The sequence below is a fragment of the Haemaphysalis longicornis genome, unplaced genomic scaffold (genome assembly GCF_048455015.1).
Source record: "Haemaphysalis longicornis isolate Haplotype H1 unplaced genomic scaffold, Haemaphysalis longicornis Haplotype H1 scaffold_39, whole genome shotgun sequence".
Classification (NCBI taxonomy): domain Eukaryota; kingdom Metazoa; phylum Arthropoda; class Arachnida; order Ixodida; family Ixodidae; genus Haemaphysalis; species Haemaphysalis longicornis.
Window position 1 is genome coordinate 2,773,356 of NW_027526359.1, and position 26,591 is coordinate 2,799,946.

The 26,591-nt window shown below is 47.1% G+C and overlaps 1 protein-coding gene across 2 annotated transcripts; it reads left to right on the forward strand.

The window, feature by feature from the left end:
- Positions 1-3,003: 3,003 nt before the first annotated feature.
- LOC144178048 (uncharacterized) lies at positions 3,004-14,939 on the forward strand. Of its 2 annotated transcripts, none has more exons than XM_077705582.1 (6): positions 3,004-3,236; positions 7,383-7,502; positions 8,657-8,776; positions 12,311-12,430; positions 13,077-13,196; positions 14,641-14,939. In XM_077705582.1, exons 1-5 carry the CDS (start codon positions 3,116-3,118, stop codon positions 13,160-13,162), a joined length of 567 nt encoding a protein of 188 aa, XP_077561708.1. In that variant the 5' UTR covers positions 3,004-3,115; the 3' UTR covers positions 13,163-13,196; positions 14,641-14,939. The 2 variants fall into 2 exon arrangements, with proteins under 2 accessions (XP_077561708.1, XP_077561707.1); XM_077705581.1 differs by having other exon boundaries at positions 3,009-3,236; positions 13,077-13,206.
- Positions 14,940-26,591: the final 11,652 nt, after the last annotated feature.

Consider the following 26,591-nt stretch of genomic DNA (forward strand, 5'->3'; position numbering starts at 1 on the left):
GACGTTGGCCGCGCCGCGCAAAAGAGAATTTCGGCTTTATAGTCTAGGTGGTGTTGCTCCGACGCGCAAGGGAAAGAATACAGTAAGAAAAGAAAAAGAAGAAGACACCTATATAACCGCTGCTTCTTGTCGTACATAGTCACCCCTGATGAAGGAGCCGAGTTGGCTCCGAAACGTTGGGACCGCTTTGAATAAACGCCCTTGGTTGGTGTATTTGCCTCTTAAAGTAGGGACTGGTGTTTAGGTGGCGCTGGCTGCCCTTCCCAGTCCCTTTGTGAAAAGAGAACGGCGAACTCTTACCCTGAGGTCCGTACAATCAAGACATTAATCGAGTGCACTTATTTAGGTGGCGCTGAAACGGCCTTGGGGCTTGTAATCTGTTATCATGGTGCATTCAGGATTAAGGCTGTGGAGAAAGAACGTATAGGTTGAAGTCCCAGACAGGTATGCGCTAAAGTTAGGGAAGCGTAGATGTAGGCGCCGGTAAAGAAACTTTCCTTATGTAGAATAAGCTGGAGCTCAGCTATTTGGCAATGGTTATTTCTCAAAAAATATCTCGAATTAAAACGGGGCACCTGAAATTAGTAGACATGACTAGCAACTAAACTCGCCACTGAAGAGTTTACTGAAAATCATTCTTTTATACAACTACCTACAAAATCAAGAAAACATAATGTGACTTTGCACATAACCGCCCAGAGATAAATAATAAATATAATACGGTGCCGGGGTAATCTTTCCGAACAAAGCTGATAGGAAGCCGAACTGATTAAGAGAGAGCCTTCCAGAAGCGTGCACACTAAGTCTGGCGTTCTCCTTCTGACACCTAGATCCACCACCGTGCCATCCTTGAAATAAAACATTCGTGTTCGGAAGCCAATGGCCCAGATCTGATTCGGTGGTTCTCGATGGACTAACGCTGAAAGGTAATACTCGGAAGGCAATAAAACTCCGTGGTGTCTGTTTCGCCGACAATTCGACCCCGCAACGCACTTTGTTGGCTGCTCCTTTGCCGCTGGCGTACTCTTTCAGTTCGTAGAGAAGCACAAGTTCACTTCAATAAACTTTAATCCCTAGAAGAAACCGTCGTTGGTTACACCTGGTGAATATGCCTAGGTACATGCACCCTGAGCCCGCGACAAATCGCAAAGCGAGACACCGCGCCAGCCACCCGCTATCGGCCTCGTGCGATGCAGTTTCAATTAAACATGTGGCCCCACCTGGGAGCGGCGGCGGAATTTTTTCCGAAGAACAAAATAAACATATACAGCAGTTCGCTACGCGGCCTAATTTAAACAACAACCGTAAAATAAGTATACAACAATTACCACGTTTTTTTAATTCAGAATTGTTTTATTAAAATAAATATTACTCTGACGCGTTGTGCGGGAATACAAGCTGAAATAATTTAGAAAGCGCCAGCTTCTCCAATAAAAGCAGACGACAGTACACGGATCAGCTGCCTGCGACGCCGACGTTTACGCAGCACATAATACCCGAAAAGTAATCAAAAGAACAGATTCATAGGCGCATTTGCGTATGTGCACGCTACTTGGCGTAAGTCCACTGCAATAAAATGCCGAGTATCCAGTGCTTATTTTTGTAGCGCCTCAAATAGCCTTTAATGTCAGTATAATCTGCGCACGCATCAGAAAATACATGGAACAACCCATGGATAGGCATGCTTGAATTGTGCGTAGTCATACCAGCAAAATATGAAGCCTTAAGATGAAGCAGAAACGTAAATATCCACGCTACACTGCGACACAACCGTAAACAGATGGACACACACCAGCCACAATGCGGAGACCCGCATCTACAATTTTATTGCAAGGATTCTCAAATATCTCAAACATATGTTCCTGTACAACTAGTAGTTTGCGTTTCTGTGACAGTCGGTGAAAAACGAGTTCAAGTGGGGCTTGTTGCGCAAAATATTTTGGCTGACAAAGATAACTTGCACAACTATTCACGCTGGCATGTAGTCATGCCAGCGTAGTCACACCAACATCACGTACAACTCTGTCAGCTATTAAACAATCTCCATTATTCCAAATGGTCTTGTTTTATCAAGGGCACTCCGAATGCGAGAGCAACCATTCGTGCACAATTAAAGCTCCTGTTTTGCGATCTACCATATCTGTGCCCGTGTCTATGTCGAGCGATAAAAAAGGTAAATAAACGTTCAGAGGCTTTCATGAAAGCCTCTTCTCGGGCATCTAGGTCCAACAGTATTTGAATATTAAGTACGCGTTTATAGACCTATGAAAGCACTTCAAAAAGCATTGCGATATTTTTATGGGCCCATCAAACGAACTCATCGTAGTTTCAGCAGTTTGAGGTAGAGTTTACTCAAGCAGTTTCATTTTCAAATACCTGCCTCTACAAACCTGAATCTTCGGGCTCTTGAAACAAACACAACATCAAATCACTTCCTGACATGTACAAGGCACAGTGGACTGTATACACGGCAGAAATTTGCTTCTGCAAGCACCATGAAGTCGCGTAGTCGGTCATCTCCTCACAATAAGTTGTCCGCCGAACTGCATGGTTATGCCAGCAGTTCTAACCCAGTAGTTCTGATCTAAAGCTCAATAAATCAAATCCACCTAAGCGACCAAAGCAACAAGAGGTTGCTGGCGTCGTTGGGACGTTATGCAGGTATTTCATGCTCCTGGGGGGCCGGTGACCCCACAAAAAAATTTCCACTGGTAGAGCAATCACACCTTTCCTCACACATACATTACCGCTTCCGTGAGGCGATCCGCACATAGCCTGCGCGGCATACGACGAAAGAGAAGTAAACGCGTGCTTCGCTCACCACTTAGATAAAACAGCTCGTCGCGGCCTGAATATCTCGGAATGCACTGATAGCGCTTCTCGCTCAGTTTTTTGTTGTGTATCCACCAGCAAGGGTAACTGTATCTGCAGCAACCCTCGTATTGAAAACGCAATATAAGGGGAAAGGAAATGCTTTTATTTACTGATTAGATTACTCGGAGACCGCTTTGTCACAATTGCAGAGAGTTTCATAAACTCTGAACGAACCCAGTACAAGAGCGAGGTCACACGAATCCATCTCCTGCAGTCGACGTTTACCAGTTGAGGACAGCACATGATGTACCTCTCCAGCGTTGTATTTCCGTCCGTGTTAGTATTCTCACTGTACCAATGTCTTAGACCTAACGTGATTGTACCAGTCTTTTCACAAGAAGCATTGAAATACAAGGCACCAGGTAAGCAGACTTAAGGCGTATTTCTAGAAATATTTCAGGTCACCCAAACGAGAATTCGAGAAAAAGTTGAAATTTTTATTGCTCATTGTAATGGAACGCTGTAAAAGCTATTATATGATATGTTTTACGTGTAATCTAGGGCAAGTTTGCGGCCACAAGTAACTAAAAATTATGCTGCGGGTTTTACCAAAATTACAATAATAAATTTGGCTTTGGATCTTATTGATTTAAATCAGTGAGCTCGATGCTGTGTTCTCCAAAGGAACTTTATTAAAACGACACAAAAAGATAGAATCATTGAGGTTTGGCGGAAAATAAGTTAAATATAAGCAACTGGGCTTCAGGGACACAAGAAATTACATGAACAGCAGTAGAGTCTTTGTCGCAGTATAACCTGTTCTCTTCGAGCGTTTCCGCAGTAACGTTGTCCTAAGTGCGCCTGAAGACGGTCAGAAAGTAAGCAAGTGCTTTATTGTCTTCCGTGAATTGCCAAAATATTTTACAAGGAGGTTGTTCACGTCTCTCAGTTTCTGTTCTTTGACTTTGCAGGTGTAAAATGAACATTGCCCGGGTGCGTGTGCTAGGGACGTTCCTCTCTTCATGACAGACACAAAACGTAACAGAAAAACGCCATTGTTGGGTTCCGCTGTACTTTTAAGACCCCCACCAGTTGCATTTTCTTGAATGTTAAGGACCTTCGTTTGTGTTTTCTTGAATGACCAACTTAATATGAACTGCATTACCGCTGTACTGTTGGTTTTCCAGTCATACACGTGTCAAAGGTTCCCAACCTCTAACCCAGTGAAGTGATTTGAACAAAGAAATGATTTGGTAGCTTTGCGGATTCAGGATTTTCTCGTGTCGCCGGGCATCATTTTCAATTAGGCGAGATTTGGAAACACAGGGAGGCTATTGAGAATCCTCATGGAGCCTCATTCGAGAGCCACCAAGGAAGCATGCACAGCATCCCACTGTTCTGGTTTTGTCCAGCACAGCCACCCGCTACCAAGCGCACCTCATTGATTGGTTAGAATTTAGCACGTCTCTCTGTATTATGCACAGCACGCGCAACTTCGTTGCTTCCTTTCGAGATTTTATCTCCTATCCAAGTGCGGGAATGCACGGCTTGTTTGGGCATTAACCCATCCGCCTGGTTTTGCACCATGCAGAGATGGTATTGATAGAGCTGACGGCTATAGTAGGCTTCCTGGTCCGGAACTTTAGGGAACGCTTGATTTTATTGGCAATCAGAGGAAAGCCTTTTCAAGTCTTGACGGTTTTCATGTAGCAGGGAATACAAAGCGTTATTGAGCATCCTGAGCACACGTTGTTCGGCAATGACACGCGGCTTCTGTGAACCTTACTCGCAAGTTTTCTTCTCGCCCATTTTTCAGGGATACCGCGCAAAGATCTTCTTCGGTGTTCTGAATGAAAGATTGAACTTCCTTCAAAAATATGGGGAAAGAAGCACTACTTTACGCGCAAATATCCGGGTGCTATTTTGTTATAAATCCGCCTCAGGTTTTTGGACACTCTTCAGCTGCAATAGAAGGTATAATATTTTGTCTTCTCCTGCCTGTAGTGCGACTTGCTCCCGCGAAGTTATTCAAAAAACTATAGAACAGCTTATCTCTATCGACCGTAGCGCTTGAGCTTCTTCGGGTCATGACCCCGCCTGTCATGCTTCCATTCGCGTTTTTTCCTGATTGTGCTCTTCATAGCGATTAACTTCTGCAATGCCCTCGGGCCTTTAAGGAGGAAATAAATGAACTGAAATGAACTGTCCTGTGACTAACAGTCAGCCCCGCGAAAGTCAATTTACGACAAACACGAATGCAAACCCGTTTTTCAGTCGCAACTTGAAGACAGCAGCAAAGCTTCGATGAGGTTCCGCTTGTTTGTCTCTCCTACTAATCACTGCTGATGGTCGGTAGTGCATAAAAAGGAACGCCTTTTGTTCGATCTTGCACAATTCGTCGAACTTTTTCTTTAAAGGCTTAACAGATGCTTCTGTAACAAGCGCGCATCAGAAATTCTTTTTTTCTATGTCTGCATTAGGGCAGGTGCGTATTCTTCCTTTCCCAGCGGTATCCTTGCTTTTTTTCATTCAGTCGACGAGGTCTGGGTACAGATCTTTCGCCAACAGGTTTATTGTCAGCCGAGTCAATGATAAAGCACAGTGCGGAAACTTGCAAAAATTTTCAGACATCCGCGAAACACAAGAAGTCTGGTGTGTTTCTTGAGGCAGCCTTTTCTTTGTCCGCCGTCCTTGCGCTGTTTGCATGCGGTTATATGACGTCACGTCGAAACCATGTTCCCATTGCACAAATGAATTGGGCCTATTTCGATCCGTGCCACGACATGACCTGGTTCAATTTCGAAACAGGATACGAGAATATGTACTCCTCATGTAGCATGTCCCTACGCTTTTCGCCATAACGTTTTGCTAACAATAGCTTTTGCAATATTGTAGGGGAGCAGTTTTTCTTTGAAGGTGCCTCTACGTGTGCGTGGGCATCGCCATGTTTTATTTGCGTATGGGCGCTAGAGTGAACAGAGTATTCTCGAGTTGCAAGTGGCAGTCGCCTATACCAAGAGCGTGAGCAACTGAGCAGCGATATAAAAGTACTTTTGCTAGTTCAGTAGTTTTGGGAACAGTACAATTATGAGCAATATGAAAGGGAACACAGGAACGCGTGGCAAATAGCCTCGAAACAGACTTTGAGCGATACGCGGATGGCGCTGTGACAAACGAAGGGGGAAAGAGGGGGCTCTTCCAGTAACTGTTGGTACTCCCGCCACGCTGGCCTTTCTACAAAGCAGAAGCTTACCTCATTTTGCCTATAATATGGTATCGCCCGACAGCCGATAAGTCGCACGGAGGGAATGGAAACATTGATTATAACAGCGTCCCCCTTTCCACTTTGTTTCTGACGGCAGCCGTTGCTTATCACTCGTAGCTGGGTCTGAGGGTGTTTGCTACGCGTTCCTGTGATCCCTTTCATATTGCTCATAATAGTACATATGCCTTCTTGCTTGAGAAGCGAGAACTATTACAGCTCAGTCAAGAGTATTTTTTTCAGGCCAACTATTTGTTATATTGTGAAGCAAAGAATTCAGAGGAAAAATTTACAACAGTGCAGCTGCGTCAATAAGGGACATATGAGGCGTTGTGAGAAAATAAACATAAACCAAACATAGCACTCAACATACTGTGGGGCTGTGCCCGCACGGTATAAGAAGGAAAGGAGGCATTATGATCATCCTTTTGGGTGAAGTTACTTGCTTTTGCGCTAATGTCGTGGCATCCCATAACACTTCTCTGTGAAGGTTCAAACGTTTATTGCTAAATTTTGGTAATATTGTTACATTTTCCGGTAGTACAATATTAATACCCAATGAGCAGCCGGTTCCAGCCTCTATGGCGCTCATTTTATTTCATAAACAACTTTGACATTATTCGTCATTTCAGAAATCTGCGATTGGGATGGAACCATTGGCGCAGCGTTTGTATCAAACACTTGTTCTTCCTTTCCACTATGCGAAATTACTACAAAAAAAGGTACAGAAGATCATTGCTGAAGCATTGAAAGAAGATAGCACAAGCCATTGTCGAGAACAAGAACTACCAGCGTTGTATGCAAGTGTACTGATGTCCTTAAAAACCAAAAGGGAGGGGAAAATCTTCAGCCCTTTGGAACTGTGAAGAAAGACGAGAAGCCAAGCATTGGCGTGTTTTACCTCTTTCCACGTAACTATGCAGCAACCAAAATACGTTTGTTGGTAATTTGTACTGAGCCTAGTTTCTAGTTAAGCTGAAAAAAAAACGTACAATGGCCGCAGAGAAAGATTCTGCATTCTAGGGGCAACTATTGGGTTTCCTTTTTCCTTCTCGTAAGCCAGGGAAGAATTCTACAACTTTTAAAACTTTCCTATAAACGCCCTAATTATACATTTAGTCTCTGATTAGGAGCAATGTAGATGAGCAGAAGTCGTGTTTTCGCGCTGCATGTTGTTTAGAGAATAATGGAAACCTAGGGCATGTGGCCTGTCGTAAACAACAAGTATAACCGAACAAATAGGACGTATTATTGCAAAATTTTGAATACCTATCTGTAAAGCACTTCGCTTCCTTCTCTTCTGAAGAGCACCCAGCCTGCACTGTCACAAAACAGCAGGAGTGCGCTGCAAACTACGCGTGGTGCCAGGAGCCCTTTGGAGACTGTGCCTGCAAAGCAGGCAGGAATGCCAAGGGCACATGTAAAGGTAAGCAGCTTGGACTGGAGATCACCGAAGAAATTGTGGATACTAAAAAACACGAGCTCCTCCCTTAAGTGCTGTCTGGAAGTGGGTTAAGCGAGTGCTTACGGTATCTTAGACGTTGAACATTTGCTCCAGAACTGAACAAATCTCCACCAATGGACATCGTGATGATCTCGCTTGTTAAAATAAGATAAACCAAACATAGTACTCAACATAATGTGGGGCTGTGCCCGCACGGTATAAAAAGGAGACATGAGGATCATCCTTTTGGGTCAAGTTACTTGCTCTTGCGCTAATGTCGTGGCATCCCATAACACTTCTCTTTGAAGGTTAAAATGTTTATTGCTAAATTTAGTAGTATTGTTACTTTTTCCGGTGTTACATTTGTAATACCCAATGAGGAGACGGCTCCAGCCTCGGTAGCGGTCATTTTAGTTCACAAACAACTTTGAAATTAGTCATAATTTGAAAAAAATCTGTGGTTGGGATGGACTTCCTGGCGCAGCGTTTGTATCAAATACATGTGCTTTCTTTACACTAGGTGGAATGATTACAAACAAGGGTAGTGAATGTCATTGCTGAATGATTGAAAGACGTTACCACAAGCCATTGTCGAGTACAAGAGCTACGGGCGTTGTATGCAAGTGCACCGACGTCCTTATAAAACAAAAAGTAGGGAGAAAATCTTCAGTCCTTTCGGTGTTTTGCCTCTATCGACACAACTATGCAGCAAACAAATGCGTTTGTTGGTAATTTCGAAATGAGCGTAGTTTTTAGTTAATAAGCTGAAAAACAAAAGTTAGAATGACTGCAGAAAAATATTTTGCATTCTAGGGGCAACTATGGGGCAAGTATGGGGCTTTCCTTTTCCTTCTCGTTGAAGGGATGTATTTACAGTTGACGACAATCATACAACATTTAAAACTTTCCTCTAAACGGCCTAATTATGCATTTAGTCTCTGATTAGGAGCATTGTAGATAAGCAGAAGTCATGTTTTCGCAGTGCATGTTATTAGAGAATAACGGAAAGCTAGGGCCTGTGGCCATCTGTGTCGTTAAAACCTATGTGCTCGAAAAATACCTGAACAAATCCCAGGTAGTATTGCGAAATTGTAAATACCTATCTGTAATGCCCTTCGCGTCCTTCTCTTCTAAAGAGCACCCAGCCTGCACTGTCACAAAACAAGAGGAGTGCGCTGCAAAGTACGCGTGGTGCCAGGAGCCCTTTGGAGACTGCGCCTGCAAAGCAGGAAGGAATGCCGATGGCACATGTAAAGGTAAGCACCCTTGACTAGAGATCACCGAAAAACATTTGTGTGCTGAAAACACGTGTTCCTGCCTTACGTGATACCTGGAACTGGTTTAAGCGATTGTTTATGGTATCTTAGACGTTTAAATGTGCTCCAAAAGTGAAAAAAATCTCCACCCATTGACATCATGCTTATCTCGCTCGGTACTCTGTCGAATTATAGAATTACAACCATATTGTAAATGCGCTTGGCATTTCGGCACATTAGTGGCCATTTTCCGTGCGCATAAGGCCTCGTTTTAAATAGTTCTGCTCATATGAGCGGCCGCACAGCCACGGTAGCGGCCGATCAGCTTATCGGCAGCAGAGTGCCTTTGCAGCCTCCCATGCATGCGTCACTGGGTCGCCTCGGGTTACGTGACTCATCTCGCGCCCGGCGGGGAGGAACGGCGCGTTCGCCGCGTTCGCCCCGGCGAATGACGCGTTCGCCGGGCCTACCTCTGTGAGCATTGCATGAGACCGAGCGGCGTTGAGCCGTGCTCGGCAATAGACCTACATCAAAGGTTATCCAAGCGAAACCAAGACTCAGCCAGACTAAGCCAAGCTTTTCTTTTCCATATCAAACCATAACTGAGCTGAACCGAAGCCATATTTTAAATGCGAATGCATTTCTTAGTCGAGCCATGTCAGGCGCCGTGCGGCGTCCACGCGCCCGCAGGTGTTATCTCTCCGCTTTCACCCCCTCTCCCATAGCAACAGCTGCGAGCGCGCGCTCTCCTCCTCTCCCCTAGCAACCGGAGCAGGTGGTGCTGGCGGATCAGCGTCGAGTGAGTGGAGAGGAGGAGCGCGCTCGGGCATGTGAGGGCACTCGCATCGCGGGAGTTCGCCTGAGCTCCCGCGTGTGTGGGGGAGTGTAGGCGAGGGTTGGCGCGGTGCTTCGGTGCTTCTCCTCTCGACGCTCGCCCCACTCTCCCGTTCGCTCGGTCGATCCTCAGTTGAAGAGGCGCGAGGCCGAGACCAAGCGGCAGCGGCGCCGGGCCGATCCCGGTGCATTCGCATTTTCTCACCATTCCCTTCGGGGAAGTGGGGTGAATTTTTTTTTGTTATTCGTGCCCGGGTGCGTGCAATGGGCAGTGCCGTGACATTAACTCCCCTCCTAAAGGCGCATCGCCCCGATGCGGAAAAGGGAGGCTTTTTGCGAGGTACTACCGAACGTTATCTTGTATAATTACCCTTCACGCGAACAACCTGATCCTCTTCTTGCTGAGGCTGGCGACATGCCGGAAAAACTTGGCTGGACGGGACGACCTCGAACGAAACGTCGCGTAGTCATCTCAACACTTTGTGCGTTCCGAATCATCTTCCCAACAACTCCTCGGAGACCTCTCGGCGTCGGAGGGTTGTCCATACCCTAACTCCAGCAGCTTGCTGGAACTCCATATGCCTGTGGCACAGATCATAATGGCTTGCGTCGCGGATCTGCTGGTTCCTTTGTTGGACACGAGCTAGCTGTTTTGCCTCTTCAGTGCGCTTCGTTAAGTCTTCGGCACAACAGTCATAATAATTTCCATCGTGAGCGGCATCACGTCTAGTGTTATGGCTAAATCACGACTGTAGATATTGCTCAATGGAGCCACTCGCGTCGTTTCCTGTGGTGCCGGATTGTATGCGAATGTTACATACAAAAAATGGTGTTCCATATCTAAAGCTCGACGTCTACATACATCCACAGCCTATTGGCGATTGTTTTGTCCACCCGCTCGGTCAGCTCATTCGTTTGCGGGTGGTTCACAGTAGCCTGTGATACGCTCCGCTGCGCGGCGCCACCGGTTGAACAAGTTGACCAATGAATGCTATTCCCCTGTACGTGGTAACGATGGATGGAGCGTCATGCCGAAGGGCTATAGTTTCGAGGAAGAAGCGGGTCACGTCTGCAGCTGTCCCTCGAGGTATAGCTCTCGTCTCGACACAGTGGATTAGGTAGTCGGTTGCGACAATAATACAATGTTTCCCATGCGACGAAAGTAGAAAATGACCTAACAGGTTCATACACCTGCTCGAATGGCGCGGCAGGAGTTTGAGGGGGTTGTAGAAAGCCGAGGGGGTGAGCAGGGCAGGGGGCATTATTCGACGCTGGCAGTTGCGACAAGTCTTTACATATTGCTTAAGAGGCGCGTAAATCTTTCGCCCTCAATACGTAACAAGAGTGCGGGCGTAGCGATGGTGACCAGTAGTTGACTCGTCATATGGCAGGGCATTTGTACTTCGTTGCGGAGACTTGAGGCATAACCAGCAGGTATTCCTTGCCGCTGGGGGTGTAGTTCGTTTTGTAAGGCAAGCTACTCCGTAACGAAAACGTCTGAAAAGTCCTTGCGAAATCTTTTGGTGCGATTGATGTGTGTCCTTCCGGATAGCTAATCAATAGGCAACGCTACGGGCGTTGCCGCTGCTGCTCGGACATTGTGGCGATGTCTACGGCCCCCACGAACATGTTATCGGCCGCGTAGTTAGCGTCCGCTGCTTCCACTTGTGCCTGGGAAAGGTAGTCAGCTTCCGAATGTAGTCGGCCAGACTTGCATACAATAGTCTTGTCGAATTCTTAAGCTCCAACATGCAAGACGTTCCTATGGATTCCTGAGGCTAGTCAACTAGCACTGTCAGTGATGGTCGCTTTCGGCCATTTCAGGTCGACCTGAAATGGCCGGCCGGCACACTTTAATTTTTTGTTATTCGTGGCCGGGCGCAAGCAATGGGCATTCCGTGACAATATGCAACAGCGTCTCGGAACATTTACTGCCTTCATGAGACCAATATTGAGTACCCGCTTAACTAATATGGAGATATAAGTTGCACCACAGTAGTCCCTACACCAATTACAGCGACCCTTAGATCTGAAACAGCTTTATACTGTGCTGGATGTACAGTTTCTCTCTGATAAGAAGCAGTGTAGACGGACAGAAATCGTTTTTACAATGCATGTTTATAACAGAACATTGTCACGAAGCCAAAGACGACGCAGTTGTTTTAAGGAAAGCAAGTTTACTGGAGCGAACTTGTGCTCACCAAACAACTCAAAGAATACACAGGTGGCGAAGCAGCAGTCGACAAAGTGACGTGCGCATGCCAGCGTCAGCGAGTTGCATCCCGCGGCATCTGGTCTGCGGGAATTTATCACTCGGCGCTAGGGTTTCTGCAATAGACCAATTGTATTCAGAATTCTGAAGATCAACGAAGATTATTCTAGGCTGGTGACACTAGTTTGAAGCAGTCTCCCTATGAAGGAGATAACACGTGCGACATAAAGAATGGAACGTGCGCTTCACTTGCCCCACGTATAACAAAGATAAGGTAGCCCGACGCAGCCGGTCGGCAAAAGCATCAACAAACCAAATGCATGGTTCGCGGCAATGTAGCAAAGCCAGGGCATGTGTATGGCGCTGCCGCTAACAAATATCTACTCTGAATGTACGCAGCTATGCCAGGTATTAATCGGAATCGGAGGTATCATTGCAGAATTATAAATACCTATCTGTAATGCACTTCGCTTCCTTCTCTTCGAAAGAGCACCCAGCCTGCAATGTCAAAAAACAAGAGGAGTGCGCTGCAAAGTACGCGTGGTGCCAGGACCCCTTTGGAGACTGTGCCTGCAAAGCAGGAACTAATGCCAATGGCACATGCAAAGGTAAGCCCCCGTGACTAGAGATCCCCGATCAAATTGTGCAGAAAGTGTTCCTACCCTAAATGCTGTCTGAACGTGGGTTAAGCGATTGTTTACGGTATATTAGACGTTGGAAATGTTGCCCAGAAATGAAAAAATCTCCACCAATTGACATCAAGCAGATCTCGCTTGGTACTGTGTCGAATTATAGGATTAACACAATAGTGTGAAAGCCCTTCGCATTTCCGCTCATTTGCGGCCATTTTCCTCGAAAATCATTTTTGGTGCAGAATGAAAACTGATTAATAAGTAAACATTTGAACAGTGTCTTGGAACAGCAACTGTATTCGCGAGAGTAATACTGAGTTCCTGCATCAGTAATACGCAGATAATTCTGTTATAGTAGGGCAGTCTTTAGACAAATTGCAGCAAGTTACAGTGCTGAAACTATTGTATACTATCCCGGGTTTAGCGTCTTTCATAAGGAGTACGTTGGCGAGCAGAAAGTATTATTTTGTACGGCAGGGTGAGAATAAAGAAAAGCTAGGGCGTGTGCCCAGCACTGACGTAAACAACCATGTGCTTTAAATCGACCAGCACAGACGACATGCATCCTTGCGAAATTATCAGGACCTGTCTCTAATGTACTCTGTTTCCTTCTCTTATAAAGCATACCCAGCCTGCACTGAGCAAAGGCGAAAAGAGTGCGCTGCAGAGCATGGGTCGTGCTGGGAGCCCTTTGGAGAGTGCTACTGAAACTAAGGAACGAATACTAACGGCACATGCAACGGTAACCACCGGTGAGGGCAGGATCCTGGAAAAACTGTACACGCTATCACTAAGTGTTCCTCCGTATTGGGCAGCATGGAATTCGGTTTCGTTGTGGTTTAACGGCAGCGTAGACGTTGAGCCTCTGTCGAAGCGCTGAAAAAATCTCTAATGATTGAAATCAAGCTGGTGGCGCTTGGTAGTGCCTCCAATTCTAACATCAAAGCCATATTTTCAAACAAGTAGGCTAGACTAACCTTTTGCTGCAATTTGTGTCCAACATACCTGTTCGCGTCCCAATAGAAAATCAATAATTACTAAAAGTTTTGAAAAGTGCCTGGGAACATTCACTAACTTTACTAAACTAATTTTAATTGCCTTCTTCAATATATCGAAAAGTCTCTCTGATGTCACAGTTATCCTTAGAGCAGTTATAGCCCATTTGAGAGCTGAAACTACGCTATAATCATGACTGGGTTACAGTGTTTGATTAGGAACAACGTTGAAGGCCATAAAACATTCATTCGTCGTGCATGTTTATTAGAGTGGAAGAATGTCTAGGGCATATGTCTGCCTCTACAAACAGCCATGTTCTCTAATATACCAGAAAAGGCTAGGTATCATTTTGAAAATTTAAAGGTAAGTTTCCTATGCACTTCACTATCTTCTCTTCTAACAGAACACAGCCTGCACTATAGAAAAAGAAAAAGAGTGCGGGGCAATTTACGCGATGTGCCAGGAGCATGATGGAGGGCGGTGATCCTTCAAAGCAGAAAACAATGTCAAGAGCACAGTTAATGGTAACTACAGGTGATGACAGACGCCTAGGAAAATTTGTGCAGACTATCAACCCCTGTACTGAACTATTGTGCGGCGTGGAAGTCTTTTAAGTGTGTTGTTCAAGGGCTGCTTGGACGTACAAGATTTGCGGGAGTGTTGAAAAATCTCTACGGATGACGAAAACATATCCAGGCCGGTTTCTCTAGGCACTCTGTGTACTGCTAATATAAAAACTTTCCTCTGGAATTATATTTTTCTCAACACCCCTTTATCGCACTTGCTGGGAAACATTCCTGTTCGCTACCTGATGGAAACCGCATATTCAATAAAAATTTGGAACAGTCTCTGAAACGATTTACTGCCTTGGTGAGATTAATTTTCACTGCCTGGTATGTTATTACGCAGATACTTTCCTTATTTTACATTTAGCATTGAACCAATTACAGCACGTTTAAGAGATGAAACTATTGTACACCCAATCTGGGGTTAAAGTGTCTCATTGAGGGAGACGTTGAAGAGCACAAAGCATCATATTGCACTTGATGTTTAGTAGAGCCTAAGAAGGGCCAGAGCGTTTGTCCGTGAATGCGAACAGTCATGTGGTGAAAACATATCAGCACCAAACGCAAGTACTTAGAAAAAGTTATAAAGACCTGTCCTTGATACACTTCTTTCTCCTCTTCCAGTGAACATTCAGCCTGAACTGAATAAAATACACAAGAGTGGTCTGCGAAGTACCCTATGTGGGAACAGCTCGATGGGGAGTGCGTCTGCGACAAAGGAAAAAATGTGACGGGCGCATGCACCGGTAACCATCGGTGAAGACAGATTTCCGAAAAATTGGGCATGCGACCAACACATGTAGCCTGTCATTGTGCCGACTGGAAATCGATTTAGCAATTTTGTAACACCAGCCTAGATGTTATAAACTTGATGATGCGCTTTAAAGATCAGCATGGGCTGAAATAAAGCTGGATTATCCTGGTACTGTCTCTCATGCTAACATTACTACCTCCCTTCAGAACTACGTTTATTCGTGCCTTCTTAGGGCCATTTCGCCCACGGTACCCTTGCTCCCAATAAATGTTTAATAATGAGTAAAGTTTTGGAACAGTGTCTTGGAACATTTACTACCTTCGGGAGAGAAGATCTGAGCGCCCCCTCTACTAAAACTAAGCTACAGTTTTACTTAGACCAATTAAACAACGTTTCATTTGGGAAACTTCATTAACCTTTGTTGGTTTACAGTTTCTGATTAGGAGCTATGTTGATCAGCTAGAAAGCATCCTATCATCTCAACGCAGCAGCACAAACCGCAGCTATCATTGCAAAATTATGAGCATGTCTCTCCCTGATGCACCTCGCTACTTTATGCTTTAAAGAAAACCGAGCCTATAAAGACGACTAACACGAAGAGTGCTGGAAAGACGCGTGGGGTCGTGATATCGATGTAGAGTGCGTCTGTAGAGCAAACAAAATTCAAAGGACAAAGACCAAGGTAATCGCTGGTGATGCCAGACCCTCGGAAAAAACTATGGAGGCTACCAACAACTGTACTTGATAAATTCGTTGCCCGTACCTGATAAATTCGTTCGGGGACACTAAAAGATAGCCTGAAATATATAGTGTCGCTTGGAACACCAAATTATATACTTCTATTGCCCATAAGTCGATAGTTAGTGAAGTTCTTTTGTTGACGGGAATACAGATTGAACACACGCACACTTGTCACCTAATCTATGATTTTCGGCCGCTTCTAAATTTCTCGGGTGTTCTGATATCTGTCGGCCGATAACCGCGCATTGTCCAAAACGCGCCCTGCATCCGCACAGGATGCAATGTGAGTACAAACGTCCACTAAGAAGGTTTCAAACATAATTCCGCTCACGTAGGCTCTCATGTAGGCACCGGACTGTTTGCCAGTTGTTCCGCTTGTGGCATGTTGAGGCGGCAGCGAATACGGAACTGTTTTTGCACATGGACCAAACTTTCAAGTTGCTGCTGATGGGACATGTGCCCCTGCAAAGCCTCACTGTTACCGTTGCTATAAAGTCGTGGCAACTTGTCGGGGGAAGAAAAAAAATTGGCTCGAATCCACGGTGTAAAGGCGGTTGGGAAGCAAAGCTGTGAATGAACCCCACAGCAATCCCACATTCGACGCCACTTGAAATCACACACGTGGCTCTAAAAAGAGGGAAAGCAGAGATCCTGTCTGCTGTTACCTGAGGTACACGGGAGTGCAGTCCCGAACGCCGCAGCGTCGGTCATGGCCGGTGTAAGGGTTCCACGCACCAGCGACGCTGCAGAGTAGAACGCGTGGGAAGCGGCGGTTCCCTGAAAGGCGCATGAAGGGCTATATAGCAGCCAGCTTGCTAAGAGCGAACGGCCTTTGGATCATGCCGCCTGCGTCAAGACGAATTGTCTTGAGCCTCAGCTGGGCGGTGGCGTTGTTTTGAACGGCGTGTTCGAAAGCACAGTACGAGCGTGGGAAAGCGAGGGTCGGATGTTCGATGCACGTGGCAGCGGTTTCTTAGGGGGCCGCCTGCGCGCGCGTTTAGCCAGAGGGACGGTTGTAAAACCAATTGGCCCGACGCACTTCTGATGACGGAGAGGCTTGCACCTGTCGGCTGGAGCGGGAAAGCGGTCGATTTGGGGGACAGTGCTCTCTTTGTTGCCCCGTGCGCGCACGGAGTAAATGCGTGCGAGGGTGTGCGCGTTGCGGCCCGGGATGGGCGCGGCAGAGGCGACGCCTAAGCCGGCCGCCTTGTCCTTTTTTTTTTTTTTTTGTCCCTACGCGCTGTTTCTGGCTCACGGTCCAATTAACGGGGCATCGCCTGTCAACGGCGGAGAATCTTGGCGACGCGCCGGGTCGTTAAGACGGGTATTTATGGGCTTCAGCTGGCTTGAGTGGCTGTCCGGTCTTGGACGAGAATCGTGGGAACGGGCGGCGCAGGCCGCATTCGTAGAGGTTTGTTCCCTGCCGCTTGCACGTGTCTCAGCGGGTTTTTGAGTGTTTGTTGTGTTTGTTGGTTTGCTTTGGATATTTTCCTTCTTCCTGTGGTGAGAGAGGGTGACCGATGTCTCAGGGTTACGGGGGGCGTTGCCCACCGCGATTTAAACCCGGATGTGGTAACCCGCCCAATCAGGTCTCCAAGGGATGCTGATTGGCCTGTGTATCGGGGGTGGAGACTAGGTGACCCATTAAAACCACAAGACACGTGGTCTCGAGGTCGAATCCTCAAGGTTTTAATGCGCTATGCACGGCCGGCTTATTGACGGGCTAGCCGGGTCAGGCTAGGTAGGATCTCACCACTTGGGTATTCTTAGGTCAGGGTCCGTCGCTGACGGGGATGCCGCGTTCCCAAAGTCTTAGCTGACGAGGAATCCCACTTCATTTCTTACTCTGTCTACTTCAGTTTGTAAACATCCTGTATATGTCTCTCGCTTAAATATACAGTTTTAAAAACCCTCTACAACTCTCATTGTTGTCGTGTCATCAGTGCCGTCACCATCAGGCACCAACGCAGATCATCATCATCAATCAACAAGAAACAACGAACCGTAAAACCTTTACAGCCGTGCCCGAGCAGCGGACGCAGCCGCTATAGTCCGGCCGTGCGCTGGAAAAAGAACACGGAGAGGAGCGTCTTTCGAAGGGTGAAACAGCGGAAACTAGCCTTCCTGATGTGCTCGCTCGGGGCTACATCATCGCGAGACGCAAGTGGGGACACCGAAACGATCCGGCATGTGAGCTTAGTGATTCCCATTTATAAAAATTTAAACTAAGTAGTTTCGTAAGTTTCAGATTTGCGAGAAAGCTGGCGGAACTTTTGTAATCGCTGTTTATCAGAACCTTTTGCTGCATTAGCCTTTTCTAATACCTGTTAAAACACAACCGAATTAGTATTGAACAATTTAGAAAACACAGTCCCATTCGTGACAAGCAGTGCGCAAAAGATGGCGTTTCCCTAGCGGCGAGATGTCTTTAAATGGTCTCTGCATTTTGCTTTCCTTCCCTGCAAACCATTCCTTAACATATCTTTGCCGTGCGATCAATTAATACCGTCGGGTCCGGGTATTCCTGGAGGTGCTGTCGAACAAGTTAATCATGCCATGCTAAGTAAGCGCTTAATGAACGCGAACTTGTGTCAGAACAGGGCCACCACCGTCGCTATAGCAAACGACAAAGCTGACGGAAGGGTCCCGCAAACACGCCCGCCGGGGTGAGCACGGGGAACGCTTGTCCGTAGCGCCCTATCACCGCGCCATCTACACTGTGCTCCGTGAGTGAAAAGAGCCCCGCGCCTCCCTGCCGCGTTGGGAGTTTCTTGTCTCGCACGCCATGAAAAAACAGTTGGCTGGTAGGGGTAGAAAGCTTTGCTTTAAAAACTACTGTGATTCCTGCGTAAGGCGCGGTTTTTCTTTTGTCTCTGGGAAACCCTATGCGTGCAAGGAATGACGATTATCTTATCTTTTAGCTGCGAAGCATCTAATGGTGGGGCTATGTCGCTCCCTTGTTGTCGTTGTTGCGCCGTCCACACCCCCACTCCGCGAGCTCGGCTTGCTGAACACCCGGTGTTGTCTTACCCTTCTATGGCTCCTGGAGCGACAGTGTTGCCGGTGTCTTCCGGGCCGGCACCAGACGAGCACGCTTCACGGGCCTTCGACGTTTCATTGTCGTCGGCAGCGGCGTGCGTCGGCGAGTCTCGGCGGGCCGTGATTACAAGCAGCCGACAACCATCCGTGGAACGTGCATCGAACTCATCTTCAGCAACTTTAGGGTTCATCCACTACAACAGCCCTTTACTTTACATTTCACAGACCATGAGGAGGTCATAATCAAAGCGGAACGCCAACCACAGCTCGACGCCACCTACGTTGAACATGATGATGATAATGGGTAAATAAAGATAAACTCATACCACGTACAACGTATGTCTCTCTCTCTCTCTCTCTTTAATGCCTCTCCACTCTAACACCCCCACCCGCCTCCAATAAAATTACACCATCTTCCCGTAGGGGAACCCTGAGTAGTATGCGAAACAGCCATGGGGTCAACGCAATTTCCCATTTCGTAGTTCCGGTAAGTGAAAAGTGTGGTAGTTACCGTGGAAACCAAACGGTAAATATAACGGTAGCTACGTACCTCAACCACACGGAAACGACGAACTGAAAACTAATGGGCACTTTATCACTTTAATCGACCCCATGCCTGATCCGCATACTACTCAGTGTTTCCCTACAGATAAGATGGTGTAATTGTTTTGTAATTATGGATTCTTTTTCTTGGGATTCGAGTTAGCCGGGTTTTTATAGTGAAGAACACCTGGGAATGACTCGACCAAAGAAGGCTGGCGCCTCCAGCTTCCACAAGGCGTTGTGTTTTGTAGCGGAAGCTTGCCTGGACTGTATGGGGATATGATTTTCGGGGGGCATTCTTCCAGTGAGATGAATGAATTGGCAACAAAGGTTTGCTGCCCCTCGACTGATACGGGCAGCAGGTATTCTCTGGGTAAAACCAAAGCCTAAGGTCGAATAACCTAAACTGTCCTTGTATAGGCGTTTCACTTGTAACTGTCAGCCGCACCACGCACGCTGTAAACTGGTCAAACAACTTCGTTTTTACCCTTTCCAAAATCACTGTCAGGAGCACAAAACAGTCATCCACCAATGGGAAAATTTTGAAGCCACTCGTGTTTTGCACTTGATTGAAAACTCGGTCACTTTTTGTAAGCACGAAGTCGCTGAGGACCGGTGCAACGCATGATCCGATACATACACCTGTTTTCAGGCGGGAATTTTTCTTTAAAAAAAGTGGCTCAGTGGCTAAGGCGTTGCGCTGCTGAGCACGAGGATGCGGATTCGATTCCCGGCCGCGGCGCCCGCTTTTCTGATGGAGGCAGCAAAGACAAAACGCCCGTGTGTACGTGATTTCGGCGCCCGTTAAAGATCACCAGGTGGTAAAAATGAATCCGGAGCCCTCCACTACGGCGCCCCTGAGCGCCTGCGTTGCGTCGGGGTCTCAAACCCTACACTCAATCAATCACTTTAAAAAAGCGTAATTGGAGTTCAAATTACCTTTGCGCCGATTCTCAGCGACTTCGTGCTAACAAAAACTGCCAGAGTTTTAGATCAGCAACTGCATTACTCGAGTATCGCCAAAACGTTCCGATATGTGGATGACTATCTCGTGCTGCTGTAGGCCAGACAGAGGGATTTTGAAAGGGTAAGATGAAGGTGTTTGACACATTTACACCTTGCATGGCGCAGCTGACAGTTACGAACTTGTAAAGCGCCTGTTCAAGTACAGTTGGCCACTCATGCCGAACTGTACTATAACCTTTACAATCATCAATTCAACCGTACAATCATTAAATGAAGCCCCTCGTTAAATCATCGCTTTACCATCCAAGATTTGTGTATTTTGTCCTGCCACAGCGTACATCTTGGTGAGGGGTGGGGAATTTCACCGTAATTTTTCACCACGGAGCTCCTCGTCAGCTGCTTACGGACCGCGTGCGGTATTTCTTGTCTCAAGTTATCGACGTCCTGCTTCGTTCCGGCCGTACAACACCCAACCTGACCACCGCCTCACCTGTATAGAGACACACACGGGCTTACTGAATTCTTTAACAAGACCCTCACGGGTATGCTCGCCATGTATGTGCCCACTGACCACAGTGGCTGTAACGTTCCACTACCCTACCTTACTTTTGAGTACACTTCGTCTCGTCTCAATACCGCCCGCCACTCTCCTTTCTTCACTTTGGACGCGAACTCACCGTGCTGTTGGACACCGTGTTCCGTGACTCGAAGACGTTGACAACCAAAAATGAACGCAACACCGTAGCGCACGCTGATTTGGCCCACCGGGTTGCTCGCGCCACAAAATCGACCCCTCCATCAACCGTGAAAGGTCGCTACGGTCAGCACCATCGCGATGTGCACTTCTCACCTGGCCCATTAGTACTCCTGCGGACCCCATTGCGCCACGTCGGCCTGTCTGAAAAACTGCTGTGCTGTTTCACGGGCCCTTACCGCATCGCACGCAGGGTAATTCCCGTGACCTACGAAATCGGTCCCATCACACCCTGGCCGCCATCATGCATCCAACGTCGCAACTCGTCCACATCTCCTGACTGAAGCCTCCGCTACACCAGCTGCCCCTAAGCTTGTTCCGTAGTTTCCACTGGGCCGGTGCTTTGGCCACGGTAGGTTATGTCACGGGCTGTAGTCAAGGAAAACACCTCAACGACGTAGGCGAGGTTAGCCACATGTTCAGCGATGGCCAGCCGCTCACGTAGGGATACGCGTCGCCGCACTGATTGGAAGCCAAGCTGGTAGATAGCCTTGGGAACTAAGACGACGGCGCTCAGAGACGTTGGGATGCGCGCTGTGCTTCGGACATTGTAGCTGCCTTACATACGAGGTGGTTTATTGTGTTAACCGGTTAATACATGTTATTGTAACTAGTCCCTTTGCTGGCGCGTCACAATATAAAAACACTTGGCATTTATTATAGAAAAACATAACGGCAGCTGAGTCTGGCACAAGGAACAGGCCATCAAGTAACGTTGATCAAAAAGCGCGCGAAAGGCGCGTGGTAGGATACAGAACATCACACAATCGTTTTTGAAATACCTATTAATCATTTTCAATTGCTTTTAGCAACATAGTTGAGTCCCTGATTCAATGGAAGCTCTGTTGCATTATTACCTTCCCAGCCGCCACTGCCACCACGCTCACTAGTAAAGCTACGGACGGCTGGACTGTAAATAGTTCATGACAAGGGCACAAAAGAAGACGACGGTGATTATATTGGCATCTATTAGAGAAATAAGAAATGCAGCTGACAACCTGATATCGGCAAAGCAACTGATGCCGCGTATTCGCCCATTCATCAAGCTCGAACTCAATCATCGCAGTAATGAATAAAAATGTCAGCTTTGTTTGTTATTCTGCTCTTGAATTCGATCATGCGACCCACTAGCTTGATAGGCGGAGCGTGAACAAATATTATTCGTTGGGTTCTTTGTAATAGAGAGGCTTGAACTGCCCTCGTGTGTTGCTGCTACCAGAAACAAATAGTTGCTATGTTGTCGTTGCAAGTTAGAACAAACTACGGAAGTTATGTTTATACTTACTCATCCCTGACTTCTACAGAGTGAAAAATATAATTATTTCGATATAAAATTTTTTAAACCGCATTCTGTGTAGTACTGTGCGTCTTGCGAATACACCGAGGTTCCATGGTGCCGAACAACGGTGAAATTTGTTCCCTATTTCACGGCGACGGCAGGTGCCAACTGCAAGCTGTTACGTAACATAACAACCCATTTGCGCAACCTGAAATTGGCAATACACAGTTTCAATATAGCGTTTTCTGCCTTTGCGTGCGTTCAACGTTAAATTTGTGCTGCAGGCTACGTCGGCACCGTGCGGTCAGTTGTAGTACAGCGTGTCCACGGTTTTGCTTTGGGGCCCGTTAACGCTTACGGCTACTATAACTATTTTATCTCTATTTTTGATGACATGCCTTGCTTGTCGTTAGGTGCATACATCGGATTTTCTATAATTGCTATACGCCTCCTCACTGATTTATAACAAAGAGAGGATCGAGTATGTTCGATGGTCTGCATATTATACTTCCGTATGTCAGCTGTCTTACGCTAATTGATTAACTTCGAAAGCTCCACTAGCTCTATTCTGTCAGCTTGTGTCATGATCTGCCGTTTCGTAGTTAAATCTTTCATCTCCTGGGAAAGTTGACCAGTATCGTTTCAAGGGATCTTACCTCCGACTTCTACTACACCGTCCGTGATAATGCGTGTAAGATTGTCCCTGGCTTCCAGGGTTTTACGCTCGGCTTCCTCGGTTAAAACTGAACATAGATTCTGAAGCGTGAACCTAAATTCTTCAACTTTCCGTCTTAACCTTAGCTCTTGGATCGGCTTCTTTAGTACTAGCTTGTTACGGTTCCGCCTTAAATCTAGCCTAATTCGAGTTCTGAACATATAGTGGTCACTACACCTCACCCTTCTGAGCACTTTCACATCCTGCACAAGAAGGTATATAGAGATTAGACAGTAGCCGCGACATCAAGGATAATGCCAAACGAGGAAGTAGTTCAGAGGAGGTACACATCCCAACAGTAACGACAGAAGAAGTAAAGAACATTTTGAAAAAAAAAGCAAAGGGGCAAAGCACCTGGTGAGGATCAGATAACAGCAGACGTCTGGAACGGTATCGGGCAAATTGTAGCAGAAATACTAGCAAACCTGTAATCCTAATGCCCAATTACCGCGAGTGTGCCGGAATCTTGAAAGAACACGAACATCATCCTAATCCAAAAGAGAGGCGGCATGAAGGACTTAAAAATTCCAGGCCAATCAGCTTATTGCCATTCGTCTACGGAAGACCAAGCTAATCTCAAACATAATATGTGCCCCCTTAGATTTCAGTCTGCCTAATTAACAAGCAAGGTTTTGTAAAGGCTATTTAACAATGGACCGCAATCAGACGATCAATCAGGTGATAAAGAAATGCGCCGAGGATACTGAGCCTTTATTGGTAGCCTCATAGATTATGAGAAAGCGTTTGGCTCGGGCGATACCTGACCAGTCATGCGGGGATTGCGGAATCGGGGTTGAGACAAGCATGACGTAAGAATACTTGAGAATATCCACAATGGATAAACAGCTACCATAGTCCTCCATAAGAAGAGCAGTAAAATACTTATAAAGAAGAGCGCCAGACAAGGAGACACAATCTCTCCAATGTTATTCACAGCATGTTAAACGAGTTATTCAGAATATTGGAATGGGCACAAGTAGGCGCAAAAGGGTTACTGAAGGGTACCTCAGTGACCTCAGATTTGCCGAGGACGTTGCCTTGCTAAGTAACTCAGGGGACGAATTGCAAAGCGTGATAACCGCATGGAACAAACAGAGTAGAATAGTGGGCCCAAAAATTAATACACAGAATAACTAAAGTAATGCTAAATAACCTCGGGGGAGAACATCGGTTTGAGATTGGTGGCGAGGCAGTGGAAGTGGTAAGCGCATGTAGGAGCCGATGTATTCGTGCGGCTGACCCTACATTTATTTTAAGATCAGTTTCGAAGGCAGAAGTCCGCGAGTCGGGGAGTGCCCGTGGAATGCTGCCGATCAGCGCAGAAGCATGGGTGTTCTCTTTTGTGGCGCGTGGCTCTGCCTGCGTGCCGAGCACACGCGCTGATGACGCTGGCACAGCGTCCCATGGTGATGAAAGTGGTGGGCGCACGCTTTGACGATAAAGAGGCCGCTACAGGCGCCCCCTCTAGCGCGGAGCGCGACAAAAGGGAAACGAACATGAGCAACTAGTGCTGGAAGCTATATACACAGGGTATCACGGGCGTGACGAAGGCTGCATAAGTATAAGTACACGGTGTGTCCATGGTCCAGTTCCTTCAACTCTAAGATATTAAAGTGGTCACTTTCGTAAGGTGTTCCGGTTACACTTCAAGTCGTCATCTTAAGGACTTCGGCAGAGCATTGTTGCTTCCGGTGGCCTGGGCTGGGTGTGGTGCAGCGGTGTCGAGCTTGATTCGAAGTCGGCCGGTCCCATCCCGAGCTGCCGCTGATATGTACGCAGATGCAGATGAGAAGGCTGAGAAAAAGTGGACGCTGTAAGCGCACTGCTCTGAATCGTGAGTGTGCCCGTGTAGCAGCACTCCTGATCTGTCGAAGTAGAGGTGGAGAGGGTACAGTCGGGCGCAGCACAACGCCACCTAGAGGGTTGCGCAGCATCGAGGCGTATGATTGACTTGGAATCGGGAGACGACGCCGATGATGACCGCGGCTCTTTCGTGGTGCAGAAGTAACGGCAAACCGCAGGTCGTGAACTCAAAAAGTACGACCGATCCAGCGCGTCCGCCTCGGACCTTCGCAGTGCCGGAATAGGCGGCTAACGTGGAGATCATGCTACCGTGCCAGGCCAGATGACTGCCTTAGTGGTCGGCGCTTACGACGCCGACGGCGGCGTTTAAGCTCGACGGTGGAAATGCCTAATTGCGGTTGTGGCTTCAAGTCAGTAGAGGTATGATTCCTGGGACGTGCGGGACTTTTAGATCGCAGATTCTGCGTCCATTCAGCCATGGTGGTCAGGTCGTTGGAGGACGGGCTTTCCTCAAAGTTCGGAACGATTACAACAGTGTGCGTCTTGTGCGTCTTGAGCCGATGTGGTCGTCGGGCTGACCCTACATTGATTTTCAGATCAGTTTCGAAGGCAGCAGGAGTCCGCGAGTCGGGGAGCGCCCGTGGAATGCGACCTAGCAGCGCACAAGCCTGGGTGTTCTCTTTTGTGGCGCGTGGCTCTGCCTGCGTGCCGAGGCCACGTGCTGATGACGCTGGCACAGCTGCCCTTGATGATGATAGTGGGGGCACGCTTTGACGATGAAGAGGCCGCTACATGCATATAGAGGCCGCTACCGGCCACTACATGCACTATTTAAGCCAAGTGATGTCCCCGGATCCCAACCATCAGGCAGAGATAATTAGAAGGATAAGAATGGAGTGGAGTGCATTCGGCAAGCATTCCGATATAAATTGCAGCCTGCCACTGTCCTTGAAGAAGAAAGTATATGACAGCTGCATCCACCTTACCGATACTCACCTACGAGGCCAAAACTTCGAGGCTCATTAAAAGGGTTCACGTTAAATTGAGGACGACTCAGTGGGCAATAGAAGGGAAGATGAGAGCTTCAAAATTACGGAACAAGAAGCGAGCAGTGTGAGAGGGAAGAAACGCATATCAAGGGCATACTAGTAGAAATTTAAAAGAAGAAATGGGTGTGGGCAGGACATGTAACGCAAAGGCAAGATAACCGTTCGTCGTCATCATCATCATCATCATCATCACCAGCCTATCTACACCCACTGCAGGACAAAGGCCTTTCCAAATATTATCCAGTTACCCCGGTCCTGTGCTAACTGCGACCAATTTATCCCCGCAAACTTCTTGATTTCATCTGCCCATATAACTTTCTGCCGCCCCCTACAACGTTTGCCTTCTCTAGGGATCCACTCTGTTACCCTCAATGACCAACGGTTACCATGCCTTCGCATTACATGCCCTGCCCAAGTGCATTTCTTCTTCTTAATTTCTACTAATATGTCCTTAACACGCGTTTGTTCCCTGACTCACTCAGCTCTATTCTTGTCCATTAATGTTACACCTACCATCTTCCGCTCCATTTCCCGCTGAGTCGTTCTCAATTTAAGTTGAACCCCCTTAGGGAGCCTCCAAGTTTCTGCCCCGTAGGTGAGTATCGGTAAGAGTCAGCTGTCATACACTTTCTTGTTCAGGGACAATAGTAGGCTGCCATTCATTATCTGAGAACATCTACCGTATGCACTCTACCTCATTCTTATCCTTCTAATTATCTCTGTCTCATGGTTGGGATCCGGGGTCACAACGTGGCCCCGTTGGTAATTGTAACCGTTGGTAATAACATGTAACAGATTGGATCCCAAGAGAAGGCAAGCACGGCAGGGGCGCCAGAAAGTTAGATGGGCAGATGAGATATAGAAGTTTGCGGGTACATATTGGTCGACGTTGCACAGCACAGGGATAATTGTAGATCCATGGGACAGGCCAT